The sequence below is a fragment of the Varroa destructor genome, unplaced genomic scaffold, assembly GCF_002443255.2.
Source record: "Varroa destructor unplaced genomic scaffold, Vdes_3.0 BEIS01000001.1, whole genome shotgun sequence".
Lineage (NCBI taxonomy): Eukaryota > Metazoa > Arthropoda > Arachnida > Mesostigmata > Varroidae > Varroa > Varroa destructor.
This window is the reverse complement of record NW_019211454.1, coordinates 67983929-68006836: the sequence shown is the minus strand read 5'-3', so window position 1 is coordinate 68006836 and position 22908 is coordinate 67983929. Positions and strand designations below refer to the sequence as shown.

Below are 22908 nucleotides of genomic sequence, written 5' to 3'. Positions count from 1 at the left end.
ATATAAAAGAAGTTTCTACGGACATCGATGGTATAGGCTCATATCACTAAACCGTCACGTCATAACAGAACGGCTTTCGAGCTTTGTATTTTTCGAAGTAACTTTAGGAAGCCATACTAACAGGTAGTTATCCATAGATGACAGTAGACGGGAATTACAATCAAGTATTTTTTCGCCATTTGAGCTCTATATGATAACAACGATTGCTAGTGAATTCAATGTACTGTGCGAATAAGTTGGTGTCTAAAAAGAGTACTTAACAAGTATATATTGTAATACACCGGTTATAAGCTCACATTATATTTAAGACCCTGACTGGTGTGCCTTTCTTTAACATGTTTTTATTAGGCTGTCGTATTAGGCAAAGCCTTAAAGCCAAGCCTCTAGGAACGATCTCTTAAATGAACACTTATAATACACTGTTAGAACGTGTAGGCACAATGTTTGCGAGACGTCGGTGAAAGACGATTTGCTCAATTTGGCAACCTACATATGTTTACTTTGATGAAGTTATTTGACAGATATATGGTATATACAGTGTACCAATATAAGATATAAGTAAGGTCACCTGCAAATGCGCTTTACTCCAAGTTCATTGATACGATGAATCTGCGGGACAGCATTCATTAAGATAACTGCTATAACCAGGCCCAGGCCTTCGAAGACATACCTAAATAAAGTTTTTATATGAAAAATTGTTAGAAAGCAATTGGTAACGTAAAGTTTTTCATAAATGGAAAACAATTTAACGAAACTCCTATGTTTCGATTTAGCACCTAAGCTACAAACGCGCTGATACGTGACTAGCCCGAAGATTTATCATTTAAGCTTACGTGGTGGTAAGTGACTATCGTCAGTTATCGAAGGAATCCAATTAGTTTTAAGAAAAACCAATTGAAAACTCGTTGCTTACAAAATTGTAAAGAAACTCAATTAAAAAATGTATTTGGTATGCATGAACGCTGTTTGCAAACTATTGGCCAAGTAATGTTTTATTTTGTACTTCTGAACTGTTACATACTTGTGCTTACGAGGTTGAACAGCATTGCTAAGTGCTTCCTCGATCCGTGAAAGGTCAGCGGCAAGGTCCAAAACCTGTCGGTCGGTATCTTGGGTTCCATGACCGCCGCCATGAGCTACATCTGGCGAATTCGTGCTGCCACCTCCAAGACTTCCCACTGCTGTGGTGAAATGGCCTTCGGCCACGAGCGGTAATAGATAGTAGAAGCAGTGCACACGGACCTAAATGTCACATATCCAAATAGTCGTACGAGTTACGAAGCTGCGCTACAAGGCTAGCCTGTTAAAAAAAACTCTAATTGTTAATAATTTCAGTAAAATATGCCAATTATACATATTAATCTATCTATTGTAAACAAATTGAAGTGTGATTCGAGTACATTATACTCTAAGCTTTGTAACAGATTTGTTTTCGTGGCGTTTACCTCGAGATGTAGAAGCAACAAGCAGGTATTCGCTTTCTCTTGTAGATCCGTCGCAAATTCCTTTAGTTTCCGTAACGCTTCTGATAGATTGTTATCTTCGGCTGGATTATCCTTACCGCACTTCAGAGCATCACACATTTCTGTGAGCAATCATGCATGTGTACAGCATGCATTTATTAATGAGAAGCTTATTAACCATACATCATTGGATGATCTGTATATACTAGATGTATAAACTAGATTGGTTTTTGTCTGTCCTAACAACATGTAACGGTTAAAATTAAGCACAAGTTTCTTACAAGAAAAGGTATTTCATAGCTGAGTAAGTAAGATCAGCATAGAATTATCACACTTCATATATACCTTGTGTGCGTATACTAAGCCATTCAAGTCCCTCGTGCATGTGAGCTACCATCTTGAGATCGTTAACATTGCTAAAAATCTCCGTCGATGGTATATCTTTCTTCTGACCTAAATTCGAAAGAAGGATCGAGACCTCTTGTTGGTTGCGAAGACGGATATCTTCGGGACTCTCTTCGAGCTATTAAGAAAACATAGATCAAGCAGAATATAGAATTACTATAGAATTATAACAGCTGATTAATCTAAGTCTCAATTTTAACAATTTTTGCAATAAATATCACAGAAATTTAAATCCTTTGATTCTTCCTTGCATTTTTGAGATTTAATTGTTTATTCATACCTCTTCGTGTTCGACATCGTCAATGAGGTTAATCCAATTGGGTAAACCCATTAAACAACGGCAGATGTCTGGATCCGATATCCAATGATTGCTGTTCGTCTGGCGCACCTGTTCCCAGCGCGAAATAAACAAATATTAAAAAAAAAACAGTCTGCGTCACCCTTTTTCAAAAAAAAAAAAAGAAATTCAACTTTCAGGCCCTAAATTACGAACTCACCCATACGGACCCTTATAAACTAATCGATTGTATACTATACGAATGAACTAAATTGCCTTTTCCTCCAAAACTTATATTAAGAATTGACTCTCTTAAGAGTTACAACTTACGAAAAGCTTATTTAAAAAGATTGGTTATAAAAAAAACGCTAGTATAATAGGAAAGAATTCTATCCAGCGTAATACACGCGCTCAAACCAAATCGCACTGCTGCTCATGTTTTAGTGAATAAAAACTGTTTATTGTAGTTACTCAATACAGTGAACTACATGGGGAAGTAAGATCATATATGACAAATTTAAAATATGGCTCCCAAAGTTAAGTTAACCTAGTAAGTTTCATAGTCATGATGAAGCTCAACTTTACCTCTTGTGGCGGTACAATCGTACGATAGGTGTGCTCGGCGATATCTTTGTATCTTCTCATAACGTCACATGCTGCAACGAATTGCGCATACAAAGAAGTTGTCACATCCATGCTAGTGATGTAAACAGAAGATGATCAAGTCGCGAAAATAGGCATAAGTCTTGATATATCTCGACACAATCATTATCAAGAAAGATACAAATAAAAGTATTTTATTAAGGCCTTTTTCGCACTCAGTATTCTGGTTCTAAAACAAGCCAATGGTGATAAAATAGAATAGAAGCAAAATTTGACCTAAACATCTATGCAGACTTACCTTTTTCAACGAACTCGGAAGCGAACTGAGGAAGATCATTGGCATGCTCTTTAAGAACCTGCAAGGAACAAAAATATCTTCAGTTCACGTGTTCTCCACAATCACCTGTATGTAAATGATATTTTAGATGGTTCCATACGGCTTAGTCAAACGTTAATTAGGTATAAACCATAGATTTTGAAGTGAATTCAACGGTAATTTTTAATAAGTGACAAAATATACGATCAGGATACATTTTGTTATGTAAAGTTAGAAGGAACTGACTAGTATATTAGAATATGTTATAGACAAACACATTACCTGCAGAATACCATCGATGGCTACACAGCTCTGGAGAACTGGTCGAGTCGTTTTTAGACTCTTTAAAACTTCTGCATCGGTTACCACACGGAATTCCTCCAATGATTTCGCTGACTGCTCCACCACGGTCTGCAAGATATGAAAATTGTATGATAGTTGCACTCACAGTCTCTTGCAAATTGTCGTCGAAATCCATACCTATGCCCTCATTAGAATAGCAACCTTGACGAGGTTTAAAGACAAGATTACCATTGTTTTACTACCATCTAAAGCTTCTGAAAGGCTAGTAGCACCTGCCTCAACAGGAGCCTGAAGCAGTACTAAATAATCAGTAATTGAATTAAATGTGAACTGCGAAAAACAGCCACACATGAGATGTATTTAAGGATAAGTATCAGCTCCACTTATATTTCAACAAATACGTGCAATAGTTCGGGGTAACATCGTTAACAAGGGGAGCTTCAAAATGGACTTCAAATCACTACACTTGGATTGAAAGTTTAACTGTGATCTTTACGATTAAGAAAAGCAATTGCCAACTTTTTGCAAGAACATGATAAGTTACCGAACCTGCAGTTCATCGTTGACCATGGCGAGAAACTCCTTGACAGCCGCCGTGAGAACGATCTGCAGTGGACTTCGTTCAGCGTCATCGAGTCTTTCGACAAAACGCAACATTGGCCTGTACATATAACTGATATTCTTGAACGACGGTTTACACACGACCTGTTCCCACAAACCGGTTCCTCCCGCAGTCCCGCCAGGAGCAGACGGTGATGGGGTCGGCCCGAGGGCGGCTCCTTGATCCGTAGCTGCAGTAACACAGGTTAACCTCGTTCTCTTTTATGTGGACACTTCATAATTTTATTCGCTACCGGTAGTAGACAAATTTGCCTCGCTTTGTAAAACACAATGAATTGTTGCAAAATCTCCACTATTTGCCACATAATGCTGTGTTGGCATTTATCAATATTACAAGATAACAGCTAAAATTATTGCCGGCCCAAATCAACTAAAGTTCATCTGTAAGCCATAGGGCTAAGTTTTTCCTTTCTTCTTTCCATTCTACAGTAATTACGTCAATGCGGCCTTTTTGTGGCTAAAAATCTAAAGCTGATTAGAGACTCGGTGACCTCATGATTTTATAGCATAGAGACTCAATGATCGGTTATGTTTGGCACTTATTTGTTATTTACAAAAATAGCTACATCAATGTGCTTGATGTTGTAAATAATATATACTTGTAAAACATGGACATAGACTCACATTTCTCTATGACAACTCCGTTGCTACCTTGCTGCTGTTGTTCCTGGAGATAGCTGCTCTTCGAAATGGCCAGCTGCGAGTTGTCAAATTTGAACAAAGTAAATTTACGCTGCTTAGTAGGATTAACTGTTGTCACAAAGGGCCTTTTGCGCAAAAAAAAAAGGTTCACGTCCATATTATCCCCCGCAGACGTGCCAAAACCACCATGCACTTCTTGTCGGCCACCCGTTGCTCCTAGATACGTGTTGAGTAGTGTAGTGAGAACGTGCTGCATCTTCGACGAAATGTCTTCCATCGAGTAGAGAAGAGGTATCGGATTGCCTTCTTCATCATACTCGGAAACAACGTGAGGAGAAAGATGTGAAAGGACCAGCTGATGCCTACAAATCACACAAAGGCCAATCATTGACTTACTAGTGTATAGAGAAACTAGCAGTGCACATAGTAGGCTTGTTGGATAGAGATAGACGCTTGGAAAATGGTTCATCCGGCGCAGTGATAAATCCAAACGAAATAACACCGATCCAATAACTTGGTGGCCTTAACAGATACCTTTAAAGAGTTTATAGTATTCTCCATTGAGGATACGGATTGTTGAAATTACGTATAAGAGTCGAATTGAGAATTATTGGATAGTAGTCTCATAATAATGTCCCGACTTCGAGGCCGAGCCCCACACTGATCGGCCCAGATTATATAAATCCTACTCTGTTGAAACCGATCGTGTTTAAACAACTTCAGTTAAAGCTTCTTGAAAAAAGAAAGCTATATACATGATAAGTATGCCAAACAAAATCGAGTCACCAAATATTTAACCGACTAGAGGAAACGAGTGTAAATTTTCGGTTAGCGGACACATATACCGTATAATAGTGTCGTGTTTATAAAGAGCTCACCTCTGTTCTATGATAAGAAACTGCGCAAAAATAAGTTCGAGCAGCTGCAATAACCTTTCAGGTCCTTCTCCACCTTCCAGAACGGCAGTTGTCGTTCGTGAGACCGCATGAAATAAGTGGCCTTGGCATCGTTCTCTAAAAAGGATCAGATCAAAGTTAATAACGCAACACACTGCATTCAAGTCATAAGAACAGTAGAACTGAAATCACAATCAACAGCACGGCAAGCGTTATAATGGACTAAATATATTTATTTAATGTAACCAGCACACCTTATCATCTCGACACTTTCAGAAATTTTGGCCAATAGTACAAGGCATCTAACAAGGATGACAATCTGTCGTTCAGAATCGAGTCGTCGTTCCGATCCAGCTATCTTCTCAAGCTTGAGAAGTTCTGCGTCTTCGATCGAAACCAGCAAGCGATGGGTAGCAACATGCTCTGCCTTCGAATTTGGAATTTTGCCGCTCCTTCGGAAGGCGTCCAAGCAGTCGCGTGAAACTTCTTCGTATAGGTGCCGCTGTAGTTCTGTCATAAGCGTTTCGTGTAGTTGCTCTTTCTGTTGCTGGAGATTATCCTTGACCTATGCGAAATAATAAAGGCAACTATGATTAAACAACTCCAAATGAAATGTATGTAAATTTGTTTGTAGATTTTTATAAACCGATAAGCTTATTTTGCTAAATCTCAAGCATAATGTAAAGCCGCAAACTTGCAAAAACACTTTTAGAGATGAAAAAAATTGAACCTCAATGATCAGAAAATACGCACAGAAACACATATCAAACTGTGTTCATATTATTCCTGTCTACTGACACGACTGCTTGAGAAGCCTACGACCTTATACAGATCTGGATTTGATATATAATGATCTATATGTCGATTTCCTCCGTGGAAATCTCTACCATTACCTCCCTAAGAGCGTCAACTCCGCTGAGCTCTCCTTCGAGCAGTGCTACACTCTTCATGAGATCCTTTGTAGCTTGTAGATACCTGTGACAAGGTGTGAAGCATGATATATAGTTTACATACAGAAATTAGGCTATGTAAACTCAAGCTAATTAGATCTATCCAGAAACTCCACTGAACAGTATAGAATATAAGAGGTAGAACGGACTTCAAAGATATTTGGCATGAATAAGCATTCAAAAACTGGATATTATACAGTTCGTAATATTCATCAAATAATGCAGCCACATGAAACTAGGATGGGCCGTTACAGAATGCCACCAAAGAGCTCACCTAGCTAGCGAAATGTTGTTGTCGAGTTTGTGTGGTACAGAGTTCAGACCTTCTATCTGTTCAAGCAAATGAAGCACATGCGAATGCTCAACTGACTCTAACCAAAGACGTCGAAGCTCATCGCGTTTGCACTGCAGAAGAACCTGAGCAGTCTGCAATTTTTGTTTCACCTGGATGCACGCCATACAAATATATAAAACAGTCAATTCCATTATTCGCTTCTCACTACCACCCACCTGCGTGGTAAATGAATACATGTAACAGGTTCGTAATAAAACGTTTTCTAAGCGAACAATCCTTACTTCAAGGTATTTCCCACCTCAGTGTACGGCTTCGGTTTCAACTGCAGTACTATCCACAAAATTCACACCTTCCTCTATCCTTGGTGCTAGATCTGTATTTATTCTAATATAACTCCTACCATCGTACCCTTGCTTCTGAAGAAGTTTAGGCCTCAACTGAATTGCATGACTCACAAGTTGGCTATTTGATTCCATATTTTCCTGTGCTCTGAAAGGACGCAACCAAGCTGCCGCTGTTTGAAAATCTCACCACAATATGCGTACTGACTTGATTCAACACACCCTTGACCACTTCCTTAGCAGAATGCGCGAAATAAGCCACCATCAGTAATCTACATTTTATAGCCTTGACGAAAAAAATTAATTTTCTCAGACATGACGTTTGTCATCACACTTATCTACTAGAAATCGTAAAAATCAAGTCAACTAAGCTTTCTATATGATATAACGATTTGTGCGTTGTGTATTTTGGACAGAATACTGTCTACATTTGACAAATTAAGATCTATACTGCAGTTAAAATATCTCGCAATATTGTGGCTAACTTATTAGTACCTGTTTTATGCGATCTCTAGAAGAAGTAATTCTGGAAGATATCTTATTGAAATCTTGCATAGCCTTAGTCAGAGCATCCCTTTGGCTTTCGATGAGAAGGTCCAAGCGTTGATCCGAGCGCTTGAACTCTTTCTCAAGACGGCTTTTTTCACGGTCCCTGCATATAATTAAAAGACATTGTCGATAGCATTAAATCTATCATTATTTGACTTATTTGATGCAACAACCGTTTGAACCCGTTCTTCAATGAGGCATACATGTGGAGAAGCGCTGACAAAAAAAATTAGTTTAGTACTTAGCAAATGGTGCTTTGTAAAACAGTCGATGCAAAGGGACTACCCGGGTTCAAAGAAACAGGATAATATTCAGCATAGTGCTGAGCAACAAATTTCTATTACGCTAGTTCCCACTGAAAACGACATGGTGCTTCAGAAATGGGATGAGTGAAGTTTTGTATCATGACTGGCATATATGTCTGTCCCTTAAGGCTACTACCGTATGAAGACGTGTTTAAAGGCTTTAATTTCTGACGTGAAATAGGGAAGACATTTTTTTGGGAGAACTACCAGCAATCGCTCACCTGTCGTCATTATCCTGGCTTGAAGAGAGGGTACGAATAACAGATATAAGTCCGCTTGCGGAAGATTCGCGCGCAGTTTTCGACGAGCGCGGTGGACGTGTTGGCCCGCTGACCATCGACATCCTAATGAACGTCTATGAACTTATCTCAACGCTGAACAACACGTTGCTGAAATTGTATTTACGACTATCAAATACAATAGCAATGATATCTTCCAGAAAACACTTATTTGTGTTTATTGGTTTTAAAATATTGCGTTCAACAATACTATAAACCTATTTCTAATGACAAGATATTCCTTGTGAGCTATTGCAAAATAAATCATAAATATTGGTCCGTCTACTGACGCTAGTGGCCGCATAGACCAAATTGCTTTTCCTTGCTATACAGAAACACTACATCTGTAGCATGTATTTAAGTATTGATTGTATGAGAACAACATACTTTACAATGCGATAAGAGGGAAAAATAAATGACTAAACATAGCACTGATACCAAAATATAGAACTAGCCTTTAGATGCTGGTCTACCTTCTACGCACCCATACGCTCACAACTATATGGGTTGATAGTTAGCCTTTGTTGAAAATATTATTTAGAATTATATTAACAGTTGCTCGTGTTTTAGGTTTCACTCATATTTAGCGTTCAAACATCTATTGAAAAGCTCTATGTAACCTCATTTCTGGACAAGTTTACAGTTAAATTCACAGCTGACAGATGAGCACAGGTGATTTAACTGTTTGTTTACAATTCATCATTAAATTCCGGATCTCAATAAATATTGTCGTTCAGTGCTCGGCCGCAAAAAAAATCACTAATCGGAGAGTCTCTGTCATATACGAATTCATTTAAAGATTTTCACATGCATGTTCTACTTCGAAATGCAACGCCAGCTTTAACTTATAGTTAAAGTTATTAATCCTTATTCCAGTGCTTAACCCAGACACTATTTGACGGAACTCGGTGTTAACGTTCGGAGGCGCGGAAAAGTTTTGGCCATTCACATTGTAGTATGTTGAATATTCCAATTTAAATCGTTTCTCCTTTTTCTCTTTAATATAATAATTAATAAATATATTTTGTACAACAGCAGTGTCAGGTGTGTTTAGATTTACGTGTGAATTGGCACAAAGCGAAAAGGTAAGAACTACCCTGAAATATTTAGTCTATACATATTTTCAAACTGCCAGGCGTTGCGCAAAGTATTGCGGACGGAAAATGTGACAGCTTTGATTTGACGGTTATTTGCTAAAAAAGAAGAGAAATAAGTCAACCGATTAATTTCATAACGAGTTTTAGACAACGATCGGCTTTTTCTAATATGTGCATTGCTAGAAATATTCAAAACTGATCATGACATTCAAGTCGACATCAATATAAGTCTTAAAATTCAAATTACAGCAATAATTTTCTTTGTTAAGTACTTCGTCAGTATAAGGCTGCATCCATTTGCATGTCACCAACCGGATCAGAGTTGCAAACATTCTGCTTCCAAGTCCCCAGCTCTATCGCTTATTCCATACTACAGGCAGAGAGAACGAACCCGAACTTAGCTAATTGTGTACCGGCTGGTGCTGTTCATTAGCCAACATTACGACGGGTGTATATATATATATATGAAATATTTTGTTTACTCTGAGACGAAATTGGTTTCGCTTAAGAATCGTAAGAACTGCTCAGGTAGGCATTCAAAGCGGTTAAGAAAGAATATTTTTTCTATATTCCTATAACACATTGGGCTAAAGGGAAGCCACTGTTTTCGATCCATCCTTGTTTGTAACAATGTCCAAGAAACAACGGTGCTATATGGTCTATGGTTCTATCAAACTGACCTCTTTGAGAACATAGCTAGCTAAGCACAAGGAATGTACAGGAAGTAAGGAAAGTACAGGGAATGACAGAGTACACCAAAACCTTTCCGTAGGGCCTTGAGGCCCCATGGAGCAACAAAGACAATTTTTCCAGGCTGAAAATAGCGCTACCATAGATTCATTGTGTACAAACTCAGGAGGGTTGCTTTAAAAGAGGTATTCAGTTATTGGAAACTTAACTCGTTTGGGAAAAATAATCACGACATAGTCTTATCATATTTCCAGTAAATTGCCATTTTAAAACCGGTGTGTAGCATATACTGTTCATATTTTTATATGTATCTAAAAGATTTCGTAGAAAAAGGACAGGCGGAGCAGCTTAGAAAAATAAATCAGTAGAGATACGGATAGTTGTAATCTACCCTGTAGCCTGAAAAGACAAAATCAAAATTTTTTTTATTCTATTTATTTATTGAAAGCTACACCTGTTAACAACATAATTTTTCACTTTATTGGCCAAATACCATAAGAACAATCGCGTAGTCGATGTCGACCTCTTGTTGTGCATGAGATTGGTCGTACACACGACAAAATTCTCGTCTTAACATGTAGAATCAGCTTCAACATGCCAAATAGGCCAGTCAATGGTTTAGGCAAATGACTCAATTTATAACGAAACAAAAATTAAAACAAATGTAATACCTGGAAAATATTTACTTTATACTTAGTTAATGCTAAATAAGCTCCGGTTAAAAATAACACTTGTTTTATGTAACAGCGATTATATAATTTTACAGATGCAAGACGATGACATTGCCATTTCTGAATTGGAAATACAGTTCAACGAAGCCTCTCGTCGTGTTGTGGGATTTGCTGCCAAACTCGATTCCTTTAATGCTCTTTACCTATATGCAAGGTATGTGCATTCAGCGAGGCAAATTAAAAGTTTTCCCATATACGATATGGGATGTCCTAAAATTTTGTTGAGGCAGCACAAGTGTTCAATTGACGGGAGATGACACATATGCATTACATCAGTGTCATCAACCCACCCCAAAGTATCCTGTCCTTCGCCTTAGCTCTTGGCTAAAAACAGAGTCGTGTAGATTCGGATGGCCAGATTTGCAGAGACAGAGAAGAAAAAGGATTTCAACTCTCAAAATTCGATGACGCCTGTCACTTTTTCCAACTAGTCGATAGAACAAATTTATGAGGATCCGGGTTGGTAACTTTGAAATAATTGGTTGTAATACAAAAAAAAGACATGCCGACAAGAAGCACTAAAAATCCCTTATATCCGTTTGGGGTCATCTCAAATACCATCATCGAAAAAAATCCATAGTCTAGTCAGGGAGGCGTTCTAGAAAGGATTACGGTACGATACGCGTAATACTATCAAAACGAATAATGGGCTTGATGGTACTTTGCTGGGAAGGGGTAACACATCCAGTGCTGATTATACTGTCGAAAAGTAGAAAATTTCTTTTAACACCGCTTTAAGAAGGTAGCCAGTAATATCATTAAATTACTTATGATAATCTCTAGTGTGCCTGTGCGATACTTATTCATAGAACAACGTTCCAGTTTCGCACCGCTGTTGTTTGTCTTTCCAGATACAAGCAAGCTACGGAAGGTCCGTGTACTACGGATCGGCCGTCAAGATGGTTCGATGTTAAAAACAAACAAAAATGGTGGGTAGGCCCTGTTGTGTCTTTTGTTCGCGTTAACTTCGAATAATTCTTATTTCCTGAGTCGACCTTTGCCCTGTGTGTAAAACCTTTCGTGCGCTTCGTGGCTAGCCGTCTGCCCAGCCCAGAGATGCGAATGACAGGTCCTATCATACGTTCACGGATGTCTTGATTGTTATGTATCGTTGCATTTGTACACCAATTTAGACGTTTAGATATTTCAAACATGTGCATTTTTAAGAAATTCTGATACTGGCGATCTCGCTTGGCTCACAGGGACGCCTGGAAAGCTCTAGGAAAGGTTTCCAAGGATTTGGCCATGCAGGAGTACATTGCCCTCGTGAAGAAGTTAGATCCAGAATTCAGTGAGGTTAGTTCCATATTATGTCGTTTGTACCTTTCTGTAAGGTTAACGTACTTCAGTTAATTAATCACTCATGTGCCGTTATATATGTCCATAGTGGGGCTCGAGTCAGCGACTCCTCGCTCTTTCAACCATTGCCATAAGATTAGGCCGTTTGAACAACTGAATACAGATCTAGTACTCTGAAACTAAAGTTTTTCTGAAGGCCCTATGGAAATTGTAGTGTGTTCCATGGAGTCAATGACTTCAGTGGGCTCAATAACCTTAATGCTTGATATCTTGCCAAATATAGCATAGATGCTCACACTTTTTGCAGTACCCCGCTAAAGTTATCTCAAAGTTGTTTGTTATTCGGCCCAGCGCAGAATCTATCGTAGAAACCGTGAGTTGTCCCTGTAACCACTATACAGCCCTTTTAGTAGCAATGCTCTCACACATTTGAATCGTAATAAAGGACTTTAGCAGATTTGTCATGCACAAGCTTATTATTTCCCTTCTAATGAAATTCTATACAGCTAGCTAACTAAGTTTTCTTGAGGTAAAGTTATTTAAAAATAATCTGTAGAAAGTTTTCATTGAACTGCTAAATACAGCATTTTAGGTATGAAGATTAACTCCGAAGAGAGGAACTTATTTTTCTAGAATTTGGAAGCTATTTTTGTAAACATTTATCGATTTTTCTTCAAAATTAGCTTAAACTGATGCTGATACTCACCTCTATGCTCTATTGAATATGCTAACAGAATTCGTCGGTGTGTGGTCTTGAAAATATTATGAACGTAAAAAAATTTTCCGTTTGAGGGAGGATTGATTAAATGCCATTGGTTCAAGATGTGTTACGCCAGTCAAACGCTCGATGATCATACTCGGCGAATGAACGAGTTTTTTGCTATTTGAGGTTTACAGGTGCTTTCTTTGGACTCGTCGAGCAGTTCTCTCGACATAATCGTTCTATGCCAAAACAAAAATCCCGGCCTGCTCCGCTAGGAAGATAGTGGTTATTACACGACCTAACATATATATATATATAGAGAAAATAAGTTCTTAGAACGCTTCGCACGAGGAACTCAGTAGACTCCGCTCTTTAGATCGCAATATATTATGCGACGATTTCTAAAGAGCAACACTGGACAATCCTAATTTGAGCTGCAATAATTTTCACAACTATTGATGCTGCAGCGATACATTCAGGTCGTGATTTTTTAATCATGGTCGTAATTAATAATGTACAAATGCAATATTACTACGTCTCGATCTTGTGAAACCTTTATTTGCATGTGAGACGACCAGAATGAAAAGCATTTGACTAAAGCTTTTCTGTTCTAGAAGTAAAAAGATCGTATAGATTGATAGCAAATTTTCAAGTTTTTTATAGCTTTTTCGACACGCGAATTGCAGCCTGCACTCTGCTCAGGCTTCTTCACAATGCTAGGCTAGAGAAGACTATAATTACATATGATGAACATATGTACAGAATAGCGACCGGAAAACAAAAGGATATATTATCGAAAATATTTTGTGTCAGTTTGCCTAATGGGCGATGTTAATTCATTACATAACAGTAAGTATAAACACATGTCAAGTCTCCGATCAAACCGATAAACCGTCTAACAGGCCGTATCCGACAGATTTTGGGTCGATTTACTTAGTTAGTAAACTAATCAGTAGGGTAATGTAGGGCGCCAGATATAATAAGAGTGAGCAGTTTTATATTACAACGAGTGCCACTGCAGTTCTGATTAGATTGGAAGCCTAAATAGCAGAACACCTCATGCACTATACACCTTATTCGGCATCTTTTGGTGTGTCCCCTAAAGCTCCACTGAGCCTTCTGTAAGCCTGTACATGCCACGGATGTTAATCGCGAGGAAGTTTGTTTATTTGTGCTATTCACGTTTTACATGGAACCAATTGATACGTTCAATCAACAAGAAAATAAAAACATTCTCCTACTACTACGCGTGTTAGAATTGAGTTACCAATGACCTATGGAGTTTCTGTCGAAAGAGTCATTCTGCACTACATCCAAATTGCTTCGTATGCGCAATCAAAGTTTGTCGTACGCAAATAGAACTTGTTATATAACTGGCTATATAAGATCAGTGTAATAATGTAAACAAATTTTATGTCACGTATATGCCTCAACGCGTAACACTTCCAAGGGCATTTGTTTGGGCGTATATATATATATATATATATATATATATTGACCCAAATTTTTATATATATGTAGCAAATTGAGTTACCCGTGAATTGAAGCTACCCGTGACGACAGATGAACCGAATTTTTTTGCCAATTCATCCACTATGCTATTCTACTTCTAGCCAAGTAAACAGTTACCTGAAGTGATCGATTAGTGAAGTTAATATTCATAACATCCTTTACGTTGAATATTATATTGTGATATTTCGGTACCAAATACGTCGTTGCGAAATTAAAGTGGTATTTTCCAAACACTGTTTTTTTTGAAAGAGAAAAAATACTAGATTGCTCGAAAATGCTCGACATGGTTACCGCTTACAAAGTTTACAACAATAATTAAATTGCGATTCATTTTACATAAATCGGTAATTTGAGATATATGTACATTAATAATGCCAAAAAAGTACGGCTAGAGTCTGTCATAGAGTGCGGAGAGTGGCATTGACAGGAAGATGCATGGCAACCTGAATTCGTGTGTATTCATAGGAAAAAGGTGCTGAAAAAACAGTAGTAGTTAGGATGGAAAATTTTTCTCTACTATTTATTTAGAAAGCTGGCCTTTCCGAAATGGTGACTCAGGACTTTTTATCAAGATTTCCTAGCGACCGGAATGAATCAGAACCTGCTTATACCTGAAATGACCTTTGTAGCTCGGCGGCACAATGTATTCATCGACGGAGCCAATGTCCTTGGCTAGTGAAACCTAATTCTGATCCATGCTAAGCCAGCAGACTTAGTAGCACTCTCATTTCCCCTGCCGCCCCATTTACGTCGTCACCGCGGTGACGATTCCGGAGAAAAGCTATATAAAACTTCAGGTTAAATTTTACTATCCGGCTAAAACAAGCGTTCATTCTTTGGCGTTGCTTGACTGGAGCTCAACATATCACGTACCGTATGTAATGTGCTTCTTTCATAAATAGCCGATTAAACAATACGGATTCGATAATGCAGAACGTATGGCCTAAGCTTGTCCGGCTGATTTTCATATTAAAGTGATACATTGAACCAGTGCAGGAAATTTAAGGATTGAGAGATTATCAATGGGATATATATATATATATATATATATATATATATATATATATACATTTCCTGTGTCAGTGTTATTGTATTTGTTGTATCAATTATCCGATTAAAAACACAGTGGTGTATATGGGTGTGTGTATTTGAAGAAAATAAAAAAATTTACTAACACTTTCCATTTTATCAGAAAGTTGCGTAAGAAAGTATCGACTCGTAAAGCTTGTTGAACTAGCTAAAGAGCCTTATGCTTAATTTATTTTGGGAAATGCAGAGGAACCACATTAGTTGTCATCTGTCGAAAGGATGCGTTAGGTCGGGAGAAAGACACTGGAAAAACCCGCAGAAAAAGACACTGTTTAGTTCGCTACCCGTCTTGCACTGTTTAAAGTTCGTAAATAAAGCAAGTTTTCTGGTACGACTATGTTTGAAAAAAAACCGGCGCACTAGATTGTTATTATTGAATACATTGTGGAAAAGCTACGTAATCGTTCTATGAATTACGAGAGATTTTGTTTCCGGCAGGCTCACTATTCCTAGAGTTGCCAGCCCCACTTCATTGCCTACCTAGATCCCGTCTTATCGTACTAGTTGACGCTAAACTCAAGCATGAATACAAATACTTTCCTCTCTTGTAATTCTAGCAATTCGTTATATGGTGCGGGCAAAAAGGCGGGGGTATAGGCTGACAAAGGTAGGTTTAGGTCCAGCAGCAAAAAGGGTTGACTTGGTACTTTAAATCGAATCTACTGCGGACTCCTTGAACCATAATCTTAAACACATGCTTATATAGAAGAAAAAATAAAGCCAACAGACTAGTAAGCTAACTAAAGCTATGTGCATCATTTTTATTTACTACCTAACTATTTCAGGAAACCAAATATGGGGCCGAAGCAAGCAGAAGCAAAGAAATTGGCGGCGGCTTTGGAATTTCCGTTAGTACACCCCTAAACCAGGAAACGTGCATCGAGGATAGATCGAAAACGGTCTTTGACTGGGTCCGTTTTGTTTCTGTTACATTGTTACAAAGCGGTAGTTTTTTTTAGCAGTAACCCCATATTACTCGAAGTATCTTCATACAAGCACGGGTTAAGTTATTTGTTAAATAAAAAACTGAGCTACCCGATACAAGTATTGTGCCTATACAGTATAGACTTTATGCTTTAACTTTATAGATCTAGACAAAATTAACATGTTATTTCGGCATGATTATTGTCTTATCGGGTAGTCCTGTCAAATCAAAAAGCCCAAAGTAAGCGTATTATCAATTGTAGGAAGTGCATTGCATTAGATTAATTCATGGTCTATTCAAACGTGTTGTACAACTGAAGCTATTTTAAGTTATTATTATAAGAACGTGGCTTTCTGCCAAGATCGCAGTTTCAATGTATCTTTTAGAAGTTTGCTTTTAGAAGCTGCGTATGTATACAGAGCGATCTATCTATATTATTATTATCAAGTAAAGCTTAGTAAATATATAACATGATAGGTTGCTTTATGTTTCGTCGTGTGTCATAAATAACATACTTTTTCAAATTTCGTTTTTATGTAGCTAATCAAAGCTACATTGTACGATATCGATGACCCTCTTTTGATGAAGTCCGATCAACAGTTTTCTAGGATACTTTATTAGAAGATACGTAAGATTAACGCCACGCTTAGTTTTAGCGCACCTTATATACAACCAGTCATGTTTATACATATAGATTAGCTTAAAATTGCCTGTTTTTTTTTGGTGTTTGGTCCACTGCAGTAGAACCTGAGCCAAACATTGCCGCTGTTCTGCGCTGTTAGCGGCCGTGCGAGTGTACCATTGCTTTTCACTCAACTTGGTACAACCCTTTGTATCCGCAGAAAATCCATTCGTATAGCTGCAGGCTACCTTCTACAATATCACACCAGCGGAAACTGAGCTACAAAATTATCTACTTTTTTTCCTAATTTATTTCTTCTTGCCTAATTCCACAACCTACGCTCCTACACTCGTTAGGGCAATAGGGGACCGCCAGCCAAACTGGGACAAACCCCGGGCTAGTTACTAACATATCTGTAATTTTTCTTTATTAATTAAAAGCTAGTGTTATAAATATTTCTTCTATTTATTGCGTATAGGCAAAGGAAGGCAATGTGGAGTATGTTGAAAAATTGTTAGATACCGACAGTTTGCCCGTCGACGAAGACGGTCTTACACCTTTGCATTGGGCTTGCGACAGAGGGCATCTAGCATTAGTAGAGGCACTTCTCAAAAGGTTTCCCGATCGAATCAACGTCACGGATCCGGCTCAGCAGACACCACTGCATTACGGTGAGTGAGCCAATTGTTGCTATATTTATACTTCTAAGGTAATGCTTTATTTTAGGCGAGTGACAAACTTGAGTGACCGAAAAAAAACCAGATAGTCCATTTCGGCTAAATGCCTATACTAGACAGACTCCATTCTAAAGGAATAAGAACTTCCTTTTTTTTTTAAAGAAGAAGAGTACAATTGGCATCTGCTCTATCACATCGTCAAAACGACATATATCACAACATATCGTGTTGACGATGCGAACCAACGTCTAAAAAGCTAATATTCGTTATCGATACGCTCATAGGAGCCCCTGTGATGAATATAAGACGAAAGCACTTCCACTTGTTTTGTGACAAAGGTGTATGTCGGGTATTACACGTTAAAATCTTGTGATGGAGAAAAATCTCAGCAAAAAATGCCTTTGCTGTCACTCTCGGATGATACCTGATAGTTACATCTATCCTTCAGCATCCTATTGCAGTCATTCCGAAGTTGTTGCTTTGTTGATGAAGAGTGGAGCAGACCCCACCCTTAAGGACGAAGATGGAGTCGACTGCGTCGCTGACGTCGAGCAAATCCTTAAGGCGCGTGAAAAAACCTGACAACTGCTAGTCGACCCAGGACCGCCGACGGCGCAACAGGTGCACATATGGGCGCCCTGCGCGTACGATTTCTTCTTTTTCTGTCGAGATCTTTTAATACCCTATAACATAAAATCGTTTTTCATTCGACGCCGACAAAAAAAAAAACTAGAAACGTTCGCTTTCTGACGCAAACTAAATGATGTTGTTTTAGTTATAACACAACGTTTCAATATGAAAGATAGAAGTTACCTACGGAAAGCACTAAGAAACCAAAGATGAGGCAATTGTTTCCGCAGCATACGCGGTCCGAAACTGTCTATTTTATCTGCACGTATAAAAGATTCTCGACGACTATTTAGTATACAGCTCAGATGAAATTATCAAAGCACGACCGCATATATAAATATCGGCCAACTAGTGATTCGCAGAAGCGTCACACGCGGCAGGGTCCAAAAAAACTAAAGTACTTATAAGGCTTATGGGTACCAACAGAAGCCATCGTTAACACGTTGCCCCATCTGCTGTGACGTTTCATGCAGTGCGAGATAAGCCAATGGTAATGGAGAATTAATTATTGCATCCATGTGTGGTATTGGTGTTCTGTAAAGATTTTGTTAACAATTAGCAAAAGAGTATTGTGAATCATTGAAATTAAAGACTATGTTTTTTGTTTCGCAAACGCGCCGGGTATATAAAGGTGCAGTCCCGTAACATCAAATACTTGACTCGTAATTTAGCCGATTCTCGTATAAATGGCCTAGTTTACCCAAAAGATATGCGTAGACTAGGCGTAAATCACTGTCAAGTTAGAAATCTCTGAACGTATCCTAGTTACGTTCGTTGGTTTAAGCCATACAGAGACTAACATGGACTGTGTTGTTTTATGAAAAAATATATTCGAAATTTACTTCCTTATAGCAGTTCGACCCTATTTTATAATCGTAAACGGAGTGATTTAAACCAGGAAGAACTGTCGGTATCGCACTGCATATGTGACAACCATTTGCTCACTAGGTCTCGTCTGGTTCCCATATCGACTAATTATTATTGTTTTGGAGTAAGTTAATTTCGCTAGTCCTAGTGGTTCGTATCAGCCTATTACCTAATAATCATAACTATTTATTAATATGCCCGTTGCTGCTGGCGTTTTGGTCAGTTGCTCAACGTAGAACTTGCATGATATTGCCATTACAGTATAACAGGATTACTTGGGCTTTTATTTACTCTGAGAAGATTTTACTATTTTGTTAAGTGAGTAGATAGGGCCTGGTCGGCTAATTATTTCAGCCAGTCGCAATTGGTATATTCCAGACTCGGTTTCCTCATGCGGCAATTTTAACGAAGTGTAGTTACAGCGGTTCACTATGCATTAATTGATTTCTACCCCTGAACCTAACAGACCGTAACAGGTCTTTTTCATTGCTTACAATATGTCGTAGTTTTTATTAAACTATGGCGAACATCTTTAGAATCACAGGCAGGCAAAATGAAAGGAATTTACCATTCGAAAACTTTATTCGCTATTGTGGTAGTAGTAGTAGTGGTCGTAGTAGTAGAGTTCTTACTGAGTCGGATCTTAATCCCGCGTAGCCAGGTTGTGACACAGCAGTAAACCAACTCGGAAGAACGCTTCTCTCTGGCAACGAGAGAAGGCACAATTGCGGAGAGGGTGGGCCTTAGCTCGAGCTAGAGTTGATTTCTCATATATTAAGTGAGTTTGTGGTTCTGATAGTCGTAGCACGGGCAGTTTGTCCAGAAACCGAGGTCATTCGACGGAAACCGCCAAGCGAACTTTGCAGCCATCCAACTATCATTTCGCAGTGCATCGATTGTAGAGCAATCATATTGACTTACGTTGCGTATGTATTAGATCGCGTAACTAATATCGCTAGCAAAAGTTAACTGCTGCGATGGATATTTGTGAACCTATCGATATGACGATCAACGAGGATGCGAGCAGTTATTGCCAGATCGGCATGCAGTCTTCGGAGCATGGTAGACATTGCGCTGGTAACTTCCGGATCGACGAGTCAGTTTCCTTAGTTAAAGAAACTTCTTTTTTGTTTAGCAGATATCATGAGGACTACCGAGATACAAACACGAAAGTTGCACGATGGCGTGAGATTGGTTCCGAAGCGAAGAAAAAGTGGATTAGCGTCCGAGATCGGTACAAGCAAATTCTTAACAAAACTCTCGAACACTTACAGTCAAACAAAGTGTATTAACCCACTTGGAAATTCTACTATATGCTTCACGATACGCTTCTTCCAAACTACTGTGAGGAACTGGCGTTAGGCCCGGTTCCCTTTAAGCCTGTTTCAGCTATTCCTGTTGCTTGCGTCCCAGTAAACAGCCTGAGATCGTACTTACAAGGCTCCAAAAGGAAAGCTATGGACGATCTGGCTCGCCAGCCGAAGAAACAGCAGTGTTGGGATTCTCCTGATAATACCAATGGTGACCCAGGCCCTGTGGACAAACTTATCAATACCATGAAAGTAAAAACGCAAAATCTAGACGCCGTTCAGCAAAAACTTGCGAAAGACCGAATCGCTGGGACGCTACGAGAACTGGAAAAAAAGTCCAATCCCACTGCAAGATGAGCAATAGTCAGAATGACATGTTCTCGTAAAGAAGGCGTGTAAGAGTTTTGTACATACCATTGCTTGCCTAGTGTATATATTTGATGGCAAGCTACTTAAATAAATAAAGCAATGTAACATAAAATCGCTATTTTATTGTAAATGTAATTTAGTTATTAGCTACCATATTCCTCGTTTTATTAGACAGTTTGGGTTAGTTCACGGTCCGATTTTCGTCATAAACATTCAGACGGCGCAATCATATAGCCGCATTTAGATCGAGGGACGGTTTTTCCGTGAGCGTTCCTAGCTTGCTGTATGCAACTGAGAAGGGATTGTAGCCCAGATACACACGTTTTACCTCATAGCTTCGCGCACCTGTTGTGGTTCAAACTTGTGTGGCTACTGAGAGCAACTGAAGCAAAGTTACAACTTTTTACACAGACCAAACAAGATTCTAATATCGATTTTTTTCTCGCCGTTTAACGGGTATAGATTTATGCGTTAAAATCGGGCGACATGGTTTGAATTAACCTGTATTCAATGCACTATTGGAATCTTCAGCATATATTGGCAGCGAAGGCATAGGCCTAATGTAAGCTTCTTTTAGGTAAGGTTCTGAAGTAATGCTTAGTCTCAGTTTCGGACGTTCGTTCGTATACATGAAAGTATACTATAAATCTTCCCGGCCTAAGAAATTTTAAGAACAAAGTGATAAACCATGCCGATATTTTATAATGCCCCTGTTTGCCGTAAGACACGAACTATTGTTTCTTATTAAAAGACAATTGTTAGCTATAAGATTCGAAAGCGTGGTGCCTGAAAAGCGAAACTGGCCCTGAAGTCTATTATATACAAACACGACAACAGCAAGAATAGATATAGGTTTTTTTTTTAAGTTTTAGACCTTAGTCCAGTAACTTCAGCAGCAAAGGTTATATTTGACAATCCAAAAGTTTAAAGCTGAGTTGATACAGGCCAACAACACAAACGCTGAACAACAAGACGTCTTATTCCCCTATCCCAGACAGTGGGTGACAATTAAGTATCGCAGCTATTATTTAGACCAGATTAGATGGCACTACATACGTATACGTATATAAACATATATAAACCATTTAAAAGGCAAGTAAAGTTTGTTTGCGTAAATTACGCCGTGTTAAGGATATTTTAAGAAGTATAGTATATAGTGAACAATAATCTTATCAAGCGTGAGCAAGCTTTAGTTCATCTATAGTAAACAGTTTCATATTCCTATATACCAATGTTTAATTACATACCTAAATGTTTGTCTCCATTTCTTATGAAGATCTCAAGTTTGTGACTCATGGTGGCCAATAAAACAAAGCGTTACAAAATAATTTCTTTTAAAGATGATAGGAAATAGCCTGATTTTAAATCAATACATTACTGTCCACATGCAATTTGTAACGATACCGTTAATTATTATATTGTTATTATAAGTAAGAACTATATTCATACATTACATATGAATAGTATTTTTTCTATCCGGCGTGCTTACACAAACGGAAATGCGACTCCCCAGTGCTTTATAATATAGGTTCTTTATTTGTGCATATGGTAATTATCAAAACACGATAAATCATATGCAAAGGGATTATACCTGAAGTTGACGCAGGATAGATGCCTTTCGAGATATTCGCTTGTGAACTTAAAAACACTAACACTAGTAACAAAAAAGGAGCATTACACTTAAATCATTATTTATTAAACAAAATATTATAACAGAAATTGCAGACGATTGAATGCAGTTAAAAATGCATAGCACGAACGTTCAAGGTACAATAACGGAATGTTTTCATGATTCGTATGCCTCTGCCTAAAGTTGGCGTTACTAGCCTCTAGCAGTTCATCGTCGAAGTCTGAAAGAAACTGTTTCTAAACGCTTCTGGACTCGACCGAGCGGGACATGTTATATGATACTGAGGTGCGGGTATATTATCAGGTAAACTAGGTCACGACGAAAACATTACACGGCAGTACGGGGCCTGACAATCGATAGATTTCGACTGGGCAAATGGCAGGAATGTACAGGAACTTGCTGGGGCACTACTCGGCATCAGCCACAGATGATGACTGTTGCCGTCCAGCGATAACGCTGGAATAAACTAAGTAACAATTCTGTAACACTGATTTATCAAAGGTGGCGATTTCT

General features: G+C 38.4%; 2 protein-coding genes across 12 annotated transcripts; one reads left to right on the top strand and one right to left on the bottom strand.

The window, feature by feature from the left end:
• Positions 1-568: 568 nt before the first annotated feature.
• On the bottom strand, positions 569-9008 carry LOC111242866 (exocyst complex component 4-like; the record flags this gene model as incomplete). Of its 6 annotated transcripts, none has more annotated exon segments than XM_086977608.1 (17): positions 569-670; positions 1022-1242; positions 1446-1585; positions 1917-1986; positions 2149-2256; positions 2731-2801; positions 3047-3104; positions 3347-3475; positions 3917-4158; positions 4613-4992; positions 5509-5643; positions 5781-6091; positions 6420-6501; positions 6751-6920; positions 7608-7764; positions 8188-8355; positions 8700-9008. In XM_086977608.1, coding segments are annotated over 16 exon segments (2498 nt in total), but the record flags the coding sequence as incomplete, so codon positions are not given.
• A 180-nt stretch (positions 9009-9188) lies between these two features.
• LOC111242858 (acyl-CoA-binding domain-containing protein 6-like) lies at positions 9189-20877 on the top strand. 6 transcript variants are annotated; one of them, XM_022787761.2, is made up of 8 exons: positions 9189-9329; positions 10798-10916; positions 11614-11691; positions 11965-12058; positions 16151-16276; positions 17391-17583; positions 18038-18210; positions 20225-20363. In XM_022787761.2, exons 2-7 carry the CDS (start codon positions 10798-10800, stop codon positions 18169-18171), a joined length of 744 nt encoding a protein of 247 aa, XP_022643496.1. In that variant the 5' UTR covers positions 9189-9329; the 3' UTR covers positions 18172-18210; positions 20225-20363. The 6 variants fall into 6 exon arrangements, with proteins under 6 accessions (XP_022643496.1, XP_022643492.1, XP_022643495.1 ...); XM_022787757.2 differs by lacking the exon at positions 18038-18210 and having other exon boundaries at positions 20225-20877; XM_022787760.2 differs by lacking the exon at positions 20225-20363 and having other exon boundaries at positions 18038-19073.
• The last annotated feature ends 2031 nt before the right edge of the window (positions 20878-22908 follow it).